At 47.5% G+C, this 21,052-nt stretch overlaps 1 protein-coding gene across 1 annotated transcript in view; it reads right to left on the bottom strand.

The window, feature by feature from the left end:
- Positions 1 to 21,052, bottom strand: part of phrf1 (PHD and ring finger domains 1) — a 98,810-nt gene that overhangs the window by 54,035 nt on the left and 23,723 nt on the right. Inside the window, exons 4-6 of the mRNA XM_067994273.1 lie at positions 14,776 to 14,859; positions 13,275 to 13,396; positions 3,981 to 4,072 (exon numbers count right to left, since the gene is read on the bottom strand). Of these exons, the coding sequence (XP_067850374.1) occupies positions 3,981 to 4,072; positions 13,275 to 13,396; positions 14,776 to 14,859 (298 nt within the window). The remainder of the gene's footprint in view (positions 1 to 3,980; positions 4,073 to 13,274; positions 13,397 to 14,775; positions 14,860 to 21,052) is intronic.

Here is a 21,052-nt window from a genome sequence, read left to right as displayed (position 1 = left end):
ACGTCCCAAAGCGCTTTACAGCCAATGAAGTACTTTTGAATGGTAGTCACTGTAGTAATGTAGGAAACGTGGCAGCCAATTTGCGCACAGCAAGTTCCCACAAACAGCAATTTGATAATGACCAGATAATCTGTTTTAGTGATGTTGGCTGAGGGATAAATATTGGCCAGGACATCAGGAATAACTCCCCTGCTCTTGTTCGAAATAGTGGCCGTGGGATCTTTTACGTCCACCTGAGAAGGCAGACAGGGCCTCGGTTTAACGTCTCATCCGAAAGACGGCACCTCCGACAGTGCAGCACTCCCTCAGTGCTACACTGGAGCGTCAGCCTAGATTTTGTGCTCAAGTCCACAGAGTGGGACTCGAACCCACGACCTTCTGACTCAGGCGAGAGCGCTGCCCACTGAGCCACGGCTGAAAGTGGCGATGTGATGGGGTTTTTAATATAAAACGTCATGTAACGTTAGCTGTAATCCAGGCTGACACTCCCGGTGCAGTACTGAGGGAGTGCTGCACTGTTGGAGGTGCCCTTTTTCGGATGAGACGTTAAACCGAGGCCCCATCTGGTGGACGTAAAAGATCCTACAGAAGAGAGTTCTCCCCGGTTCGTAACCAATATTTATTGCTCAACCAAACACCACTAAAACACATTATCTGGTAAGTTATTTCATTGTGGGAGCCTGCTGTGCATACAGAGGCTGCTGTGTTTCTCTACATTTCAACAGTGACTACACCTCAGAAGCAGTTCATTGTCTATGAAGCACTTTGGGATGTCCGACATAAGGACATAAGAAATAGGATCAGGAGTAGGCCATTCGGCCCCTCGAGCCTGCTCCACCATTCAATCAGATCATGGCTGATCTTTGACCTCAACTCCACTTTCCTGCCCGATCCCCATATCCCTTGATTCCCCTACAGTCCAAAAATCTGTCTATCTCAGCCTTGAATATACTCAACGACTGAGCATCCACAGCCCTCTGGGGTAGAGAATTCCAAAGGCTCACAACCCTGAGTGAAGAAATTCCTCCTCATCTCAGTGGCCGATCCCTTATCCTGCGACTATGCCCCCTAGTTCTAGACTCTCCAGCCAGGGGAAACAACCTCTCAGCATCTACCCTGTCAAGCCCCCTCAGAATCTTATGTGTTTCAATGAGATCACCGCTCATTCTTCTAAACTGCAGAGAGTATAGGCCCATTCTACTCAATCTCTCCTCATAGGACAACCCTCTCATCCCAGGAATCAATCTAGTGAACCTTCATTGCACCGCCTCGAAGGCAAGTATATCCTTCCTTAGGTAAGGAGACCAAAACTGTACACAGTACTCCAGGTGAGGTCTCACCAAAGCCCTGTACAATTGTAGTAAGACTTCCTTACTCTTGTACTCCAACCCCCTTGCAATAAAGGCCAACATGCCATTTGCTTTCCTAATTGCTTGCTGCACCTCCATGCTAACTGTTTGTGTTTCTTGTACAAGAACACCCAAATCCCTCTGGACACCAACATTTAATAGTTTCTCACCATTTAAAAAATATTCTGTTTTTCTATTCTTCCTACCAAAGTGAATAACCTCACATTTCCCCGCATTATACTCCATCTGCCACCTTCTTGCCCACTCACTTAACCTGTCTATATCCCTTTGCAGGCCCTTTGCGTCCTCCTCACAGCTTACTTTCCCACCGAGCTTTGTACCGTCAGCAAACTTGGATACATTACACTCGGTTCCCTCATCCAAGTCATTAATATAGATTGTAAATAGCTGAGGCTGTGGTGAAAGGGGCTATATAAATGCATGTTAATTCCTTTCCTTCTTTGCTAAAACAGCAATGGTTATACGGTATATCACGTGTTAATACCAAAAAAAGGATAGAATCTGTAAGCAGTTGCAGGCTCTGGCCATCGAATGATGCTGTGGAGCAGCATAAGTTTGTTTTTCAGCTAGCAGTCATGTTGGTATAGCTAGCTAGCAAAGTTTCAAAGTAAAATTTAAACCTTTTACAATTTCTTTTTGGCCGCTGACCGCTCCCCAGGACTTGCCTCGTCCACTTCTCCCCCCACCCCAAACGGTGCAGCATTCCACAGGCCTGCAGCCCAAGCAGCTGCCCCAGGAAGCATGCCTTGCTGCTGCCAGATAAAGTGCCGCACGCCCCGATCGCTGGCTTCCTCCACTGACCACCCACTCGCCAGGCCCTGCGACCGCTGGCCTCCTCCACTGACCACCCACTCGCCAGGCCCTGCGACCGCTGGCCTCCTCCACTGACCACCTACTCGCCAGGCCCTGCGACCGCTGGCCTCCTCCACTGACCACCCACTCGCCAGGCTCCGTGACCACTGGCCTCCTCCACTGACCACCCACTCGCCAGGCCCTGCGACTGCTGGCCTCCTCCACTGACCACCCACTCGCCAGGCTCCGTGACCACTGGCCTCCTCCACTGACCACCCACTCGCCAGGCCCTGCGACCGCTGGCCTCCTCCACTGACCACCCACTCGCCAGGCCCTGCGACTGCTGGCCTCCTCCACTGACCACCCACTCGCCAGGCTCCGTGACCGCTGGCCTCCTCCACTGACCACCCACTCGCCAGGCTCCGTGACCGCTGGCCTCCTCCACTGACCACCCACTCGCCAGGCTCCGTGACCGCTGGCCTCCATCACTGACCACCCACTCCCCAGGCCCTGCGACTGCTGACTTCCTCCACTGACCACCCGCTCGCCAGGCCCTCCACATGCAGGTCTCCTCCACTGACCACCCACTCCCCAGGCCCTGCGACTGCTGACTTCCTCCACTGACCACCCACTCCCCAGGCCCTGCGACTGCTGGTCTCCTCCACTGACCACCCACTCCCCAGGCCCTGCGACCGCTGGCCTCCTCCACTGACCACCCACTCCCCAGGCCCTGCGACTGCTGGCCTCCTCCACTGACCACCCACTCCCCAGGCCCTGCGATCGCTGATCTCCTCCACTGACCACCCACTCCCCAGGCCCTGCGACTGCTGACTTCCTCCACTGACCACCCACTCCCCAGGCCCTGCGATCGCTGATCTCCTCCACTGACCACCCACTCCCCAGGCCCTGCGACAGCTGGCCTCCTCCACTGACCACCCACTCACCAGGCTTCGTGACCACTGGTCTCCTCCACTGACCACCCACTCCCCAGGCCCTGCGACAGCTGGCCTCCTCCACTGACCACCCACTCACCAGGCTTCGTGACCACTGGTCTCCTCCACTGACCACCCACTCGCCAGGCCCTGCGACTGCTGGTCACCTCCACTGACCACCCACTCCCCAGGCCCTCCACACGCTGGCCGCCTCCACTGACCACCCACTCGCCAGGCCCTGCGACCGCTGGCCTCCCCCCACTGACCACCCACTCCCCAGGCCCTCCACATGCTGGCCTCCTCCACTGACCACCCACTCCCCAGGCTCTGTGACCACTGGTCTCCTCCACTGACCACCCACTCGCCAGGCCCTGCGACCGCTGGCCTCCCCCCACTGACCACCCACTCCCCAGGCCCTGCGGCCGCTGGCCTCCTCCACTGACCACCCACTCCCCAGGCCCTCCACACGCTGGCCGCCTCCACTGACCACCCACTCGCCAGGCCCTGCGACCACTGGCCTCCCCGCACTGACCACCCACTCCCCAGGCCCTCCACATGCTGGCCTCCTCCACTGACCACCCACTCGCCAGGCTCTGTGACCACTGGCCTCCTCCACTGACCACCCACTCCCCAGGCTCTGTGACCACTGGCCTCCTCCACTGACCACCCACTCCCCACTGACCACCCACCATTCAGGCTCCCATCAGCAAAACAGTGGGACTTGAGCTCCAGGTCTCTGGGTTGCTAGTCCTGTACATATATATATATATATATTATATATTATATATTGTGTGCACACATTCCACACACAACTCAGCAAACAAGCTTATGATATTTATGCAAGCTTTTTACCCCCAAATACAATTATAAGGCTATTTTTACTTACCATCTACGGGATTGTTAATAGCACATTCCGGACAAAACCATTCTTCCACTGGAACAGTACGAAGAGGGGGATTGAGACAGTCCAAATGGTACCTAAAGCAAAATGGTGACACAGTTTGAATCAGCAAAACTGCTCTTTATACGAACACTTAAAAGTGAAGCGTGCAGAAAAGCAGAACTTTAAAGAACAGAGCAATTAATAAAGTATAAGCACCGAATGTTTTCCAGCAAGTCTATAACTTCAAATGCAGAGCCACAGAAATTGCTTTCTGCAACTTGTGGGGACTGTTATTATTTATATAACTCACTGGGGATCTCTAAGGGAAGAAAAACAGCACTGGATCTACACGTGAGTGAGAGGAACCACGCAAACTGTGTTGAAAACACGGAGTGATAAAGGGCCATTTCGCCCATCTAGCACATTCCCTCGAACTTACCCGACCATTTAGGGCACCAATCAACCACTGGTAAAATTTCTAACAATTCTCCCAGGATGTTTAGGAGCCATGGTTAGTAAGTTTGCAGATGACACCAAGATTGGTGGCATTGTGGACAGTGAAGAAGGTTATCTAGGATTGCAACGGGATCTTGATAAATTGGGCCAGTGGGCCGATGAATGGCAGATGGAGTTTAATTTAGATAAATGTGAGGTGATGCATTTTGGTAGATCGAATGGGGCCAGGACCTACTCCGTTAATGGTAGGGCGTTGGGGAGAGTTATAGAACAAAGAGATCTAGGAGTACAGGTTCATAGCTCCTTGAAAGTGGAGTCACAGGTGGGTAGGGTGGTGAAGAAGGCATTCGGCATGCTTGGTTTCATTGGTCAGAACATTGAATGCAGGAGTTGGGATGACTTGTTGAAGTTGTACAAGACATTAGTAAGGCCACACTTGGAATACTGTGTACAGTTCTGGTCACCCTATTATAGAAAGGATATTATTAAACTGGAAAGAGTGCAGAAAAGATTTACTAGGATGCTACCGGGACTTGATGGTTTGACTTATAGGGAGAGGTTGGATAGACTGAGACATTTTTCCCTGGAGAGTAGGAGGTTTAGGGGTGATCTTATAGAAGTCTATAAAATAATGAGGGGCATAGATAAGGTCGATAGTCAAAATCTTTTCCCAAAGGTAGGGGAGTCTATAACGAGGGGGCATAGATTTAAGGTGAGAGGGGAGAGATACAAAAGGGTCCAGAGGGGCAATTTTTTCACTCAAAGGGTGGTGAGCGTCTGGAACGAGCTGCCAGAGGCAGTAGTAGAGGCGGGTACAATTTTGTCTTTTGAAAAGCATTTGGACAGTTACATGGGTAAGATGGGTATAGAGGGATATGGGCCAAGTGCAGGCAATTGGGACTAGCTTAGTGGTATAAACTAGGCGACATGGACATGTTGGGCCGAAGGGCCTGTTTCGATGTTGTAAACTTCTATGATTCTATGATGTGACTTCAACCTTACAGCAGGACAAGGGCAGCAGGTGCATGGGAAACACCATCACCTCCAAGTTCCTGTCCAAGTCATACATCACCCTGACTTGGACATATATCAGCCATTCCTTCATCATCTCTAGGTCAGAATCCTGGAACTCCCGGCCTAACAGCACTGTGGGAGAACCTTCGCCACACGGACTGCAGCAGTTCAAGAAGGCGGCTCACCACCACCTTCTCAAGGGCAATTAGGGATGGGCAATAAATGCCGGCCCTGCCAGCGATGCCTACACTCCGAGAATGAGTTTTCAAAAACATGATTTGAGTTTAACCAGCAGCATTTAACAGATCATCCATTAGCTGAGTATAAGAACATAGGAACAGGAGTAGGCCATTCAGCCCCTCGTGCCTGCTCCGCCATTTGATAAGATCATGGCTGATCTGTGATCTAACTCCATATACCTGCCTTTGGCCCATATCCCTTAATACCTTTGGTTGCCAAAAAGCTATCTATCTCACATTTAAATTTAGAAATTGAGCTAGTATCAACTGCCGTTTGCGGAAGAGAGTTCCAAACTTCTACCACCCTTTGTGTGTAGAAATGTTTTCTAATCTCGCTCCTGAAAGGTCTGGCTCTAATTTTTAGACTGTGCCCCCTACTCCTAGAATCCCCAACCAGCGGAAATAGTTTCTCTCTATCCACCCTATCCGTTCCCCTTAATATCTTATAAACTTCGATCAGATCACCCCTTAACCTTCTAAACTCTGGAGAATACAACCCCAATTTGTGTAATCTCTCCTCGTAACTTAACCCTTGAAGTCCGGGTATCATTCTAGTAAACCTACGCTGCACTCCCTCCAAGGCCAATATGTCCTTCCGAAGGTGCGGTGCCCAGAACTGCTCACAGTACTCCAGGTGCGGTCTAACCAGGGTTTTGTATAGCTGCAGCATAACTTCTGCCCCCTTGTACTCCAGTCCTCCAGATATAAAGGCCAGCATTCCGTTAGCCTTATTGATTATTTTCTGCACCTGTTCATGACACTTCAATGATCGATGTATCTGAACCCCTAAGTCCCTTTGGACATCCACTGTTTTTAACGTTTTAACCATTTAGAAAGTACCCTGTTCTATCCTTTTTTGATCCAAAGTGGATGAAAGGAAGCAGTGTGTTTTTTATAGGATCTGGGTCTGTCGTCGTAGGGGATGGGGGAAGGGAGGCATTTTCCCCATATAAAAGCATAAAAAGTAGCATCTACTGGGTAAGTTTTCCTGAATGATGTTCAGTACAGAGTCAACAGGCACCTTTCAATCCCAACCTTATCCAGATGTTTATCTAGCTCATTTTAAGACAGCAGATTGTCACGTGATTACTCCATATCCTGAACGAAACTTTCAAGACTGAGATCGATAGGGTATCAAGGGATATAGTTCAAATGGAGTTACGGTACAGATCGGCCATGATCTAACTGAATGGTGGAAGAGGCTATCTTGCTACTTCTACTCCAGATACGCACTACCCTTTTAGGGTGGGGGATCAATCTCTAGTCGCTTGACTTCAAACTCATGCTCTCCTTCTCTATATTGAAAAAGTTAAATAATCTGCATAGTTTCCAAATTAACCATGCCTCCCGTCATTGAATAGACCTGGATAATGGCCCCACCTCAATTTTTTCTCCAATAAAAAAACAACTGAGTGCCTTCAGCTTATCTTTGTATCACAGAACTCAATCATGAAATCGTTTGCTCTCTTGTGAACTCACCCAATGTATCAAAATATATGTAAACCCCTACACTGGCAATATCTAAATCTGTCACTTTATGCCCCCCCTTTATTTTGCATCTTTTAAAGGAAAATTGGTTAAACGTTTGAAGCAGATATCGGACTCTGGGAGGAGAGCGACGCAATGGGATTAGTTTTGGATTGCTCTAGTAATGAGCCGGCACAGACACGATGGGCCAAATGGCCTCCTTCTGCGCGGTAAACTTCAATGGTTCCACGGTTATGCAAGTGGTGCACAATGTGCTGGGGGGGCTCTCATTGCTCTGGAACTCACCCCATTCACACTGCCACGGCCGATTTCAGATCACCGGCAGTGACAATAGATACAAGCGCCTGGGCAGAATCTCAGTTCAAACATCACTGCTTTCATTTTCAAGCTGTGCACCTTCCCCGCGAGGTGTCAAGGCACGTTGGCAGAGACGGCAACGGCAGAGCTGCCCCGTGGGGCTGTACGGAAAGGTTGGGTGCTCAGCCGGCCCTCATCCAGGAAAAAGAGGCAGCCAGGGACATTAGATGTTAAAAATGGAGTGGGGTTCTAATTCACATCGCTCTGTCATCTTCAATCCTGGGAGTTTCTCACCGCAAAATATGTGGATGAAAGGGTTTTTTTTTAAAGCTACTAACACGCTACCTTATAAAACTATAATACCACTCAGAGAAGACTGATGGTTATAGTTAAAAGGAAAATGCCACAAAAACTCTCCAAAAAACATATAACTTATACCACAGATATTGACAAATGTCATAGAGTCATAGAGTTATACAGCACGGATAGAGGCCCTTCGGCCCATCGTGTCCGCGCCGGCCATCAAGCCCTGTCTAATCTAATCCCATATTCCAGCATTTGGTCCGTAGCCTTGTATGCTATGGCATTTCAAGTGCTCATCCAAATGCTTCTTGAATGTTGTGAGGGTTCCTGCCTCCACAACCCTTTCAGGCAGTGAGTTCCAGACTCCAACCACCCTCTGGGTGAAAAAGTTCTTTCTCAAATCCCCTCTAAACCTCCCGCCTTTTACCTTGAATCTATGTCCCCTTGTTATAGAACCCTCAACGAAGGGAAAATGTCTCACCACTCATCTCACCACATAAAGAACTTCTCTGAAGACACTCAATTATCCCATTTCTTTCAAGTAAAACACTGCAGGATTTTTAACCAGATAATCTCGCCCCGTAAAAACCTCAAGCATTAATTGCACTTTTAACATTAACAAGCTGCATTAATTCTCAGCTGATGTGACAAGAGCAGCACAAACCTCAACGGGTACAACCCAAACCCCATCTGGAGATACTACGTTCAGTCCTGGGCACCGCATCTCAGGAAGGCCTGGGAGGGGGTGCAGCGCAGATTCACCAGAATGATACCGGGGCTAAAAGGGTTAAATTACGAGGACAGGTTGCACAGACTAGGCTTGTATTCCCTCGAGTGTAGAAGATTAAGGGGTGATCTAATTGTGGTGTTTAAGATGATTGAAGGATTCGATAGGGTTGATAGAGAGAAACTATTTCCTCTGGTGAGGGGAGTCAGAACAAGGGGGCAGAACCTTAAAATTAGAGCCAGGCCGTTCAGGGGTGATGTCAGGAAGCACTTCTTCACACAAAGGGGAGTGGAAATCTGGAACTCTCTCCCCCAAAAAGCTGTTGAGGCTGGGGGTCAATTGAAAATTTGAGAACCGAGATCGATAGATTTTTGTTCGGCAAAGGTATCAAGGGTTACGGAACCAAGGCAGGTAGATGGAATTAAGATACAGGTCAGCCAAGATCTAATTGAATGGCGGAACAGGCTTGAGGGGCTGAATGGCCTCCTCCTATTCCTACTTAACAGACCCAGTTTGTTAAAAAGCTTGTCGCCTGATTACAGGTAGCAGTTTCAGAAAACCACAGGCATTCTTACTTAAGTCTGGAACAGTTTTAAAGCGACAGGCGCTGTGTTCATTTTGAAGTGAACATTTTCTGCTGAGATTGCTTGAGATGAGCGGATGCTGCCTTTTGCACTCTCCCCTGCAGCTTAGGCGAATCGCTCAGTGGCTGACATCAATCGGATGCTTTTGGCCATCTCTCGTCGATCTTTTGGCTGGTTCTTTTGAGGTGCAGATCAGCCATGATCCAATTGAATGATGGAGCAGGCTCGAGGGCTGACTGGCCTCCTCCTGTTCTCCTATGCTTGTCGGCTGGACTCTCCTGCAGATGCACAGAGCAGCTGTAAGCCAGAAGATCAGTTGACTGATCAACTGTTCCAGCCCCAGTTCATCTTGTCGGCAGGAAGACCACTGCTGTCAAGCTCTAAAGAAAAAGTGTTGACAGCCCCATCTCCCACTGGTCGCCCCTCATCAACAAAATCTCTCATAGATAACAGGACAGTAACTAACCGAGCTTCTGTGATACCTGTTTGACACTCCACCGGACTGAGTGTGTTACCTGTTAGATATTTAGCTTGTACTTAGTAATCTGCATATTTTGTAAACACTTTAATGTTTAGTGTTCAAACAGAAAAATATTTAATTTCAACACATAGGAACAGGAGTAGGCCATTCAGCCCCTCGTGCCTGCTCCGCCATTTGATAAGATCATGGCTGATCTGTGATCTAACTCCATATACCTGCCTTTGGCTCATATCCCTTAGTACCTTTGGTTGCCAAAAAGCTATCTATCTCACATTTAAATTTAGCAATTGAGCTAGTATCAATTGCCGTTTGCGGAAGAGAGTTCCAAACTTCTACCACCCTTTGTGTGTAGAAATGTTTTCTAATCTCGCTCCTGAAAGGTCTGGCTCTAATTTTTAGACTGTGCCCCCTACTCCTAGAATCCCCAACCAGCGGAAATAGTTTCTCCCTATCCACCCTATCCGTTCCCCTTAACACTGTCCCCCATCCCATGACACTGGATGATTAAACTTTTAAAACTAACGTCCCAAGACACCGTCTACTGTAAATGCTCCATGTTCTGACAGGACCGTAAGATAAAATTAACCACGATCTTACATTCCTTCACATTGCATCTGCCCTCAAATGCGTGTTTATCTGAAAACCACTTTTAAAACAGTTCACAATTGAAGCTCTGCTCGTTACTGAATACAGACTCCTTTTCTCCCTCATTTATATCCTATTCCACATTCCACTCTAAATATTTCAAATCCACGCCGGAAATTTACTTAAGCTCACCACATTCTAGTGATCGTTCCCCAAGGAGCCCCTGGTACGATATATAAATGTAAGGAGCCGCACAACACCAGGTTATAGTCCAACAGCTTTATTTGAAAATCACAAGCTTTCGGAGCTTTGCTCCTTCGTCAGGTGAAGTGAAGAGATGCATATAGGCACAGCATATATAGTCAGAGAACAATGCCCGGTGATTACAGATAATCTTTCTAACTGTAATCACCGGGCATTGTTCTCTGACTATATATGCTGTGCCTATATGCATCTCTTCACTTCACCTGACGAAGGAGCAAAGCTCCGAAAGCTTGTGATTTTCAAATAAAGCTGTTGGACTATAACCTGGTGTTGTGCGGCTCCTTACATTTATCCACCCCAGTCCATCACCGGCATCTCCACATCACGGGTACTATATATATATATATATAAAATCACAGAGGGGGAAGTCATTCAGCCCACCTTCCTCAAACTTATTAGAAACCTACAGCTCTCCCCATCACTGTATCTGCCGTGACCTTGTAATTATGTTATCCCCAAATATGTCACCATGGGACGTCACAAAGGGTGTAACCAGGGTATCTCTTCCTTTCCGAAGTCACAGAAAAACCTTTTAGCAAACCCTTATTATAAACCACTAACGGTTTTAATAAAAATATACACAGAGGAAGATAAAACCCAGGGTTTGCAGTTCAGATTATTTTTTTTTGGGCAGTAAAACTCAGCCTTCTATCTCTTATTTCCACAAATTATACAAAACTGCATGTAACTCTGACAGCTGCCTGCTGTAATCTTGTGCTGGTTTGCTCCATGTGACAACCTAACACATCGATCTATATTAAAAAATCATACACCTGCACGCACTTCCTGTCAACTTTTTCCCATTATAAATTCCTATGTCCATTTTCATAATGGAACATGCCTATGTAAACTTGTCACACTGCAATTACTCATCTCACCCACCGCCCCCCTCAGTGGACTCGCTATAATCACTAGCTGCAGAGTGTAACAACAGCACGACAAGTTTACAGGGCAGTTCCCATTAAACATGTGGTCCATTGGAATTTATAATGAAAATATACAAACAAGGATGGAATGTATGATTTTTAAATGGGGACACATTTCATCTGCGCACACATTGGTCCAAATACCTCCCACCACCCACCCCCCAACTTCTAACACCACTTCAACTGAAGATTACACAAAGTCTCGACTCCCCGTGTGTAACACCATAGCAGGTCAACTAGTAATCTGTTAAAAATCGGGTATATGCACGCTTTCATGGAATCGTAGAAAATTGAGGCACAGAAGGAGGCCATTCAGCCCATCGTGACCGTGCTGGCCGAAAAAGAGCCACCCAGCCTAACCCCACTTTCCAGCACTTGGTCCGCAGCCCTGTAGGTTACGGCACTTCAAGTGCACATCCAGGTACTTTTTAAACTAGACGCACACACATCCCTTCCTGTTGTCACGATTTCTTAGCTCAACGTTTGACATGGAAAAGGCTGTAATTAGTCAGAATGGGAATTCCCGTTGTAAATAAGTCCTGGTGAGGCGGTAGTTGCACTGGGTGACATTGTAGCTTCACTCTATCCTGTCCCATTGTATCCCCTGACCCGCCTTTCGCAGCTACCAGTAACCTTTTAATGATGATTCATGCTTATGTCTGTTAAGGAATTAATTAGATTGTCTGGAGGTCTTTATATTAATTTTTAGCTTTTGCCCATTATGTGGGTGTCAATGTTCATTTGGTCAGTGGGAATTAGAAGTTGCCAGATGGAGACGTTTTGCCGATAAGGATTCAGCTCCAAGTTTCCTTTGTCCCGGCCCCATGGATCTCCCAGCTGGCCTCTCGAGACATCCTGCAAGGCCGCACTGGACTCGGAACGTGGTCAAGTCATAAGGTCACCTATAGGGGGGGGGGGCCTTTGTTCATTAATCTCTCTCTCACTGCCTCCATCCAGTTGGATGACTTGATTAACAGTTTATTCAAGATAAAGCTAGTTGGAGATTTATTCTGGTTAAAACCGCAGTTATCAATGAGGGAGAAGAGCTAATTGAATGAGGTAATGCTATGGGACGTGTGGATTCTCAGGTGTTGGGAAAAAGGTATAAAAGAAAGGTGTTTATAAGAACATAAGAAATAGGAGCAGGAGTAGGCCAATCGGCCCCTCGAGCCTGCTCCGCCATTCAATAAGATCATGGCTGATCTGATCCTAACCTCAAATCGAAATTCATGTCCAATTTCCTGCCCGCTCCCCGTAACCCCTAATTCCCTTTACTTCGAGGAAACTGTCTATTTCTGTTTTAAATTTATCTAATGATGTAGCTTCCACAGCTTCCTGGGGCAGCAAATTCCACAGACCTACCACCCTCTGAGTGAAGAAGTTTCTCCTCATCTCAGTTTTGAAAGAGCAGCCCCTTATTCTAAGATTATGCCCCCTCGTTCTAGTAATGGAGTTTGGAGCAACATCTCCAAATTCAATGAGACCTGATCGGCCATGAAACCCTCGAGTTCAAGAACTGTAACATGTGAATTCTCCAGTGGACTCGCAAGGCATCGCCATAAGTGTGCTGTTAAGTGCATGTGTTATTATTGTCAAATAATAGTTATCACTGTATGCTTAATACTCTGAACATCAACAACAAATGCTTTTAATCCCTACTATTTAGAGGAGTAACTTATAAGTAAGAACACCCGTCTAACATGCTTAGTAGCTGGAGTACAGTGCTGCAACAAATCAAAGATCAAACAACAAAGATCAGGGAGGAAAGTGGCTCCCCAGGACCATTAGCTGTAGATTTTCCTTCCAATCCAGTGCTAATGTTTGGGTGGCCTGACCATCGGACAATAGATTGCCATTGTAATAAAAGCAATTTCAATCGCCACTGTTTCCAAACACAGTATTAGATTACCATTGCTTCCAGCTGGTTACATACCCCGAATCACAACCATCACAGAGGAGAAGGCTATCTTCCCGGTCACTCCGTCCACACACCTCACAGTTTGTCACGTCCTCTTCCTCCTCTTCGTTGCCTTGATTAGGGTTCTGGACTGGAATCTTCAAAAGGAATGCGAGCTCTTAGCAGTTAAATGTCTGACCACCTGACGATCCCCCACCCCACCCCACCCTCCCTTCTTCCCCCCCTCCAACGTGGCTCAGTGGCCCCAGAGATGTGACACCGAATCGCACAGACCAGGAAGGGCTGAAGTGTGATTTCCATTCGTGCGGTTCGTGCGCTGCGCACCCGCTCTCGATATGTGTGCGTTTCACAGTCGGCTGTAACACCGCACAAGTGTGCCACGTTCGCTCGTTTAGCACTGGTGCTGGCGGCAGAACCACTCGCACAATATAAAAGCGGATCATTTCAGCAAGGATGGTGTCAACTGGCCTCGCTACCAAGCAGCTGTATTAGCTACAGGTGCACACACACACACACACACGTGTGTGCTTGGTGAGGTGAGGTCAGGTTCACCTACGATGCCCTCACAACATTCACTGCCCAGGAGCACATGCAAGGAACAGCCACTCCTGCAAAGTACCAGAGGATTCCTGCCACCCAGGGCTCTCCGCCCGACCCCCTCCAACAAGGCCTGCCCGCCCACCCTATACAACCCACCCCCTCCATTCCATCCTGCCCCCCGCCCCACCCTCACCACCCCGCCCTGCCCTCTCCACCCCACCCTGCCCCCCGCCCTCTCCACCCCACCCTGCCCACCCCACCCTGCCCACCCCACCCTGCCCCCCCCCGCCCTACCCAACACACCCCCTCCACCCCGTCCTGCTCCTCCGCCCTACCCAACCCGATCCCCTCCACGCCACCCTGCCCCACTCTACCCACCCCCTCCACGCTGCCCTGCCCGCCACCCTGCCCTCTCCGCCCCACCCTGCCCTCGCCCCACCCAACCCACCCTGCCCCACCCCTCCACCCCACCCTGCCCCTTCACCCCCTCCATCCCGCACCCAACCCACCCTCTCCACCCCGCCCCCTCCACCCCCTCATCCCACCCTGCCCCCACCCAACCCACCCCCTCACCCCCTCCGCCCTGCCCCCCACCCCCTCCAACCCGCCCCGTCCCCCGCCCGCCCTGCCCCCCGCCCCGCCCGCCCTGCCCCCCGCCCCACCCCCTCCAACCCGCCCTACCCCCGCCCCACCCAACCTGCCCTGCCCCCCGCCCCACCCAACCTGCCCTGCTCCCCGCCCCACCCCCTCCAACCCGCCCTACCCCCGCTCCACCCAACCCGCACTGCCCACTCCACCCCCCCCTCTCCACCCCCTCGCCCTACCAACCCACCCTGCCCCCTGCCCCACTCAACCCACCCTCCCCTTCCCACCCTGCCCAAATCACCATCATCTATAACTGCACGAGAAAAAATAAACTTCACCTCTATTTTGTGCAAACACATTACCCCAATGAACAGTTTTCATTCCAACTCACCTTCTTTAAAATTGTTCCTCCAAAGTGTGTGCGAACACAGATGTGTTTGAAGATTATTCGATCAACGGGGCATGAATTGGCATTCTGTTTGAGAAATAACATTTTAAAAACCATCATAGAAATTCCTTGTTCTTTGCTAAGTTGCTACAATCTGCTTTATAATTTTAGAATTGTAAACAATTTTACAACACCAAGTTATAGTCCAGCAATTTTATTTTAAATTCACAAGCTTTCGGAGGCTTCCTCCGATGTGGAAATGAAATCCTCGAAATGAAATCGTATTTATAATTCACAGAACAATGCTTGGTGATTACAGACAGTTTTTTCAACTGCCCGTTGCCAAGGCAATCAGTGTGCAGACAGACAGGTGTTACCTGCAAGGTCTCAGAATATACAAATCACCAAAAAAAACAACAAACAAAAAAAAACAGAGATAGAGAGGTAGAAACATAGAAAAGACAGCAACTGACCCGTTATATTAAAAACAGATAACATTTGTTCGCTGGTGGGGTAACGTGTAGCGTGACATGAACCCAAGATCCCGGTTGAGGCTGTCCTCATGGGTGCGGAACTTGGCTATCAATTTCTGCTCGACAATTTTGCGTTGTCGTGTGTCTCGAAGGCCGCCTTGGAGTACGCTTACCCGAAGGTCGGTGGCTGAATGTCCATGACTGCTGAAGTGTTCCCCGACTGGGAGGGAACCCTCCTGTTTGGCGATTGTTGCGCGGTGTCCGTTCATCCGCACCCATGAGGACGGCCTCAACCGGGATCTTGGGTTCATGTCACGCTACACGTTACCCCACCAGCGAACAAATGTTATCTGTTTTTAATATAACGGGTCAGTTGCTGTCTTTTCTATGTTTCTACCTCCCTATCTCTGTTTTTTTTTTGTTTGTTGTTTTTTTTGGTGATTTGTATATTCTGAGACCTGGCAGGTAACACCTGTCTGTCTGCACACTGATTGCCTTGGCAACGGGCAGTTGAAAAAACTGTCTGTAATCACCAAGCATTGTTCTGTGAATTATAAATGCGATTTCATTTCGAGGATTTCATTTCCACATCGTTCACCTGAGGAAGGAGATAGCCTCCGAAAGCTTGTGAATTTAAAATAAAATTGCTGGACTATAACTTGGTGTTGTAAAATTGTTTACAATTGTCAACCCCAGTCCATCACCGGCATCTCCACATTATAATTTTAGGACTGAGCTTATAGATGCTTATCTCCACATGGCAGGTGCCTTTATAGGACGCCCTCGTCAACGCATGCACTTCCAGTGCGTGGGAGGTAAAGTAAGAAAGATTGATTTTCACAACCTCAGGACGTCCCAAAGCGCTTTACAACCAATGACGTACTTCTGAAGTGTAGTCACTGTTGTAATGTCGGAAACGCGGCAGCCAATTTGCTCACAGCAAGATCCCACAAACAGCAATGAGATAAATGACCAGATCGTCTGTTTTTAAGTGATGTTGGTTGAGGGATAAATATTGGCCAGGACACCGGGGAGAACTCCCCCTGCTCTTCTTCGAAATAGTGCTTTGGGATCTTTTACATCCACCTGAGAGGGCAGACAGGGCCTCGGTTTAACGTCCAAAAGACGGAACCTCCGACAGTGCAGCACTCCCTCAGTACTGCACTGGGAGTGTCAGCCTGGATTATAGGCTTGAATCCGCGACGTTCTGACTAAGAGGCGAGACTGCTACCCACTGAGCCACGACTGACACTCTCAACATGGAGGGACGTACCACCGTCATATCTTTTTCAAATCATGTTAGAAAACATTAAGGAGGTGCAAACACGAAAAGGATAATCTCTGGCTGAGACTGAATGCATCAGGTATCTCTCTCTCTCTTACTGAGAATGCATCAGGTATCTCTCTCTCTCTCACTGAGAATGTATCAGGTATCTCACTCTCACTGAGAATGCATCAGGTATCTCTCTCTCTTACTGAGAATGCATCAGGTATCTCTCTCTCTCTCACTGAGAATGTATCAGGTATCTCACTCTCACTGAGAATGCATCAGGTATCTCTCTCTCTCTCTCTCTCTCTCTGAGAATGCATCAGGTATCTCTCTCTCTCTCTCTCTCTCTCTCTGAGAATGCATCAGGTATCTCTCTCTCTCTCTCTCTCTCTCTCACTGAGAATGCATCAGGTATCTCTCTCTCTCTCTCACTGAGAATGCATCAGGTATCTCTCTCTCTCTCTCACTGAGAATGCATCAGGTATCTCTCTCTCTCTCTCACTGAGAATGCATCAGGTATCTCTCTCTCTCTCTCACTGAGAATGCATCAGGTATCTCTCTCTCTCTCTCACTGAGAATGCATCAGGTATCTCTCTCTGAGAATGCATCAGGTATCTCTCTCTCTCACTGAGAATGCATCAGGTATCTCTCTCTCTCTCACTGAGAATGCATCAGGTATCTCTCTCTCTCTCTCACTGAGAATGCATCAGGTATCTCTCTCTCTCTCACTGAGAATGCATCAGGTATCTCTCTCTCTCTCACTGAGAATGCATCAGGGATCTCTCTCTCTCACTGAGAATGCATCAGGGATCTCTCTCTCTCACTGAGAACGCATCAGGTATCTCTCTCTCTCACTGAGAACGCATCAGGTATCTCTCTCTCTCTCACTGAGAACGCATCAGGTATCTCTCTCTCTCTCACTGAGAATGCATCAGGTATCTCTCTCTCACTCAGAATGCATCAGGTATCTCTCTCTCTCACTGAGAACGCATCAGGTATTTCTCTCTCTCTCTCACTGAGAACGCATCAGGTATCTCTCTCTCTCTCTCTCACTGAGAATGCATCAGGTATCTCTCTCTCTCACTGAGAACGCATCAGGTATTTCTCTCTCTCTCTCACTGAGAACGCATCAGGTATCTCTCTCTCTCTCTCTCACTGAGAATGCATCAGGTATCTCTCTCTCTCACTGAGAATGCATCAGGTATCTCTCTCTCTCACTGAGAACGCATCAGGTATCTCTCTCTCTCTCTCACTGAGAACGCATCAGGGAACAGACATTCCCGAACAGAGAGATTTATAATTTTATTTGAATGTATAAAATACTCCAGCCAACATGTCAGCTAAGAACGTTCTCTCAGTGATGTTTTTAGTCTGAACAGATTCCTTGAGTAGCAGGAGCTTGAAAAATAGTTGATTTATCCTAACGTCCTAACACTGGAGCACAAATATATTGGTGATGTTATACAATCGAGCTCTGTCACTGAAGAAAAGGAATGCTGTTAATATCTATACAACCCTTAATCCCCCTTCTCAATTGTTATCGATCCAGCTCCTTGTTAAAGGTGTCCCTGGAACCCACATTAACTCTCTTCTCTTGGGCTGGGTTCCACACACCCTCGACTCAGTTGGGAAAAATTTAACGTTTTTCCTGATCGCCAACCTTGCTTAAGGCTTGTGAACCTTGTACTTGCACAAAGAAAACTAAATCAATGGCTGTTTTAGTAAGTATTATTCTGCCTTTTGTCAACAAATTCAAATCATTTGGCACTTCCCTTCATACCACAGATACAGAAAGCAGACAGTGGTGATGAACTGTTGTTTTCCAGGCAGAAGGGAAGTACACAGAGGTGTTCCCAGGGGTCAGTATTAGGACCACTACTCTTTTTGATATATATTAATAACCTGGACTTGGGTGCACAGGGCATAATTTCAAAGTTTGCAGATGACACAAAGCTTGGAAATGTAATTAACAGTGAGGAGGGTAGTAACAGACTTCAGGAGGGCATAGACAGACTGGTGAAATGGGCAGACGCGTGGCAGATGAAATTTAACAGAGAAGTGTGAAGTGATACATTTTGGAAGGAAAAATGAGGAGAGGCAACATAAACTAAATGGCACAATTTTAAAGGGGATGCAGGAACAGAGAGGCCTGGGGGTGTATGTACACAAATCTTTGAAGGTGGCAGGGCAAGTTGAGAAGGCTTTTTAAAAAAGCAGATGGGATCCTGGGCTTTATTAATAGAGGCATAGAGTAAAAAAGCAAGGAAGTTATGCTAAACCTTTATAAAAAAATGGCACAGATCCTGGCGAATAGGAAAGATACAAAGATCAACAAAGGTTCACAAAACAGATAGTAAGAGCTACAAAAAGAGAGTATGAAAAGAAACTTGCAAGGGATATCGAAACTAATATGAAGAACTTTTATAGTTATATTAGGAAAAAGAGGGTGGTCAGGAGCAATGTTGGCCCCTTAAAAACTGAAAGTGGGGATACTGTCATAAGAACATAAGAAATAGGAGCGAATGTAACACCGTTATTTAAAAAGGGTAGTAGGCAGAAGGCTGGAAATTATAGACCAGTTAGCCTAACATCTGTGGTGGGTAAAATTTTGGAGTCTATTATTAAGGAGACAGTAGCGGAACATTTGGATAAACATAATTTAACAGGACAAAGTCAGCATGGCTTTACGAAGGGGAAGTCATGTCTGACAAATTTGCTTGAGTTCTTTGAGGACATAACGTACAGGGTGGATAAAGGGGAACCAGTGGACGTAGTGTATTTGGACTTCCAGAAGGCATTCGACAAGGTGCCACAGAAAAGATTATTGCTCAAGATAAAGAATCACTGGATTGGGGGTAATATTCTGGCATGGGTGGAGGATTGGTTATCTAACAGGAAGCAGAGAGTTGGGATAAATGGTACATTCTCGGACTGGCAACCAGTATAGCCAGTGGTGTTCCGCAGGGGTCGGTGCTGGGTCCCCAACTCTTTACAATCTATATTAACGATTTGGAGGAGGGGACCGAGAGTAACATATCAAAGTTGCAGATGATACTCCTGCTCCTGCTCATAAGAACATAAGAAGATAAGAAATAGGAGCAGGAGTAGGCCAATCGGCCCGTCGAGCCTGCTCCGCCATTCAATAAGATCATGGCTGATCTGATCCTAACCTCAAATCTAAATTCATGTCCAATTTCCTGCCCGCTCCCCAAAACCCCGAATTCCCTTTACTTCTAGGAAACTGTCGATTTCTGTTTTAAATTTATTTAATGTTGTAGCTTCCACAGCTTCCTGGGGCAGCAAATTCCACAGACCTACTACCCTCTGAGTGAAGAAGTTTCTCCTCATCTCAGTTTTGAAAGAGCAGCCCCTTATTCTAAGATTATGCCCCCTCGTTCTAGTTTCACCCATCCTTGGGAACATCCTTACTGCATCCACCCGATCAAGCCCCTTCACAATCTTATATGTTTCAATAAGATCGCCTCTCATTCTTCTGAACTCCAATGAGTAGAGTCCCAATCTACTCAACCTCTCCTCATATGTCCACCCCCTCATCCCCGGGATTAACCGAGTGAACCTTCTTTGTACTGCCTCGAGAGCAAGTATGTCTTTTCTTAAGTATGGACACCAAAACTGTATGCAGTATTCCAGGTGCGGTCTCACCAATACCTTATATAACTGCAGCAATACCTCCCTGTTTTTATATTCTATCCCCCGAGCAATAAAAGCCAACATTCCGTTGGCCATCTTGATCACCTGCTGCACCTGCATACTAACTTTTTGATTTTCTTGCACGAGGACCCCCAGATCCCTTTGTACTGCAGTACTTTCCAGTTTCTCGCCTTTAAGATAATAACTTGCTCTCTGATTTTTCCTGCCAAAGTGCATAACCTCACATTTTCCAATATTGTATTGCATCTGCCAAATCTCCGCCCACTCACCCAGCCTGTCTGTAACCCCTTGTCGGTTTTTTATGTCCTCCTCACTCTCTACTTTCCCTCCCATCTTTATATCATCTGCAAACTTTGATATGTTACACTCGGTCCCCTCCTCCAAATCGTTACTATAGATTGTAAAGAGTTGGGGACCCAGCACCGACCCCTGCGGAACACCACTGGCTACTGGTTGCCAGTCCGAGAATGAACCGTTTATCCCAACTCTCTGCTTCCTGTTAGATAACCAATCCTCCACCCATGCCAGAATATTACCCCCAATCCAGTGATTCTTTATCTTGAGCAATAATCATTTATGAGGCACCTTGTCGAATGTCTTCTGGAAGTCTAAATACACTACGTCCACTGGTTCCCCTTTATCCACCCTGTACGTTATATCCTCAAAGAACTCAAGCAAATTTGTCAGACATGACTTCCCCTTCGTAAAGCCATGCTGACTTTGTCCTATTAAATTATCCAAATGTTTATCCAAATGTTCCGCTACTGTCTCCTTTATAATAGATTCCAAAATTTTACCCATCACAGATGTTAGGCTAACTGGTCTATAATTTCCAGCCTTCTCTCTACTACCCTTTTTAAATAAG

This window comes from Heptranchias perlo, chromosome 12, assembly GCF_035084215.1.
Source record: "Heptranchias perlo isolate sHepPer1 chromosome 12, sHepPer1.hap1, whole genome shotgun sequence".
Classification (NCBI taxonomy): domain Eukaryota; kingdom Metazoa; phylum Chordata; class Chondrichthyes; order Hexanchiformes; family Hexanchidae; genus Heptranchias; species Heptranchias perlo.
Note: the sequence above shows the minus strand (reverse complement) of the source record. Positions and strands in the feature narration are given on the sequence as shown.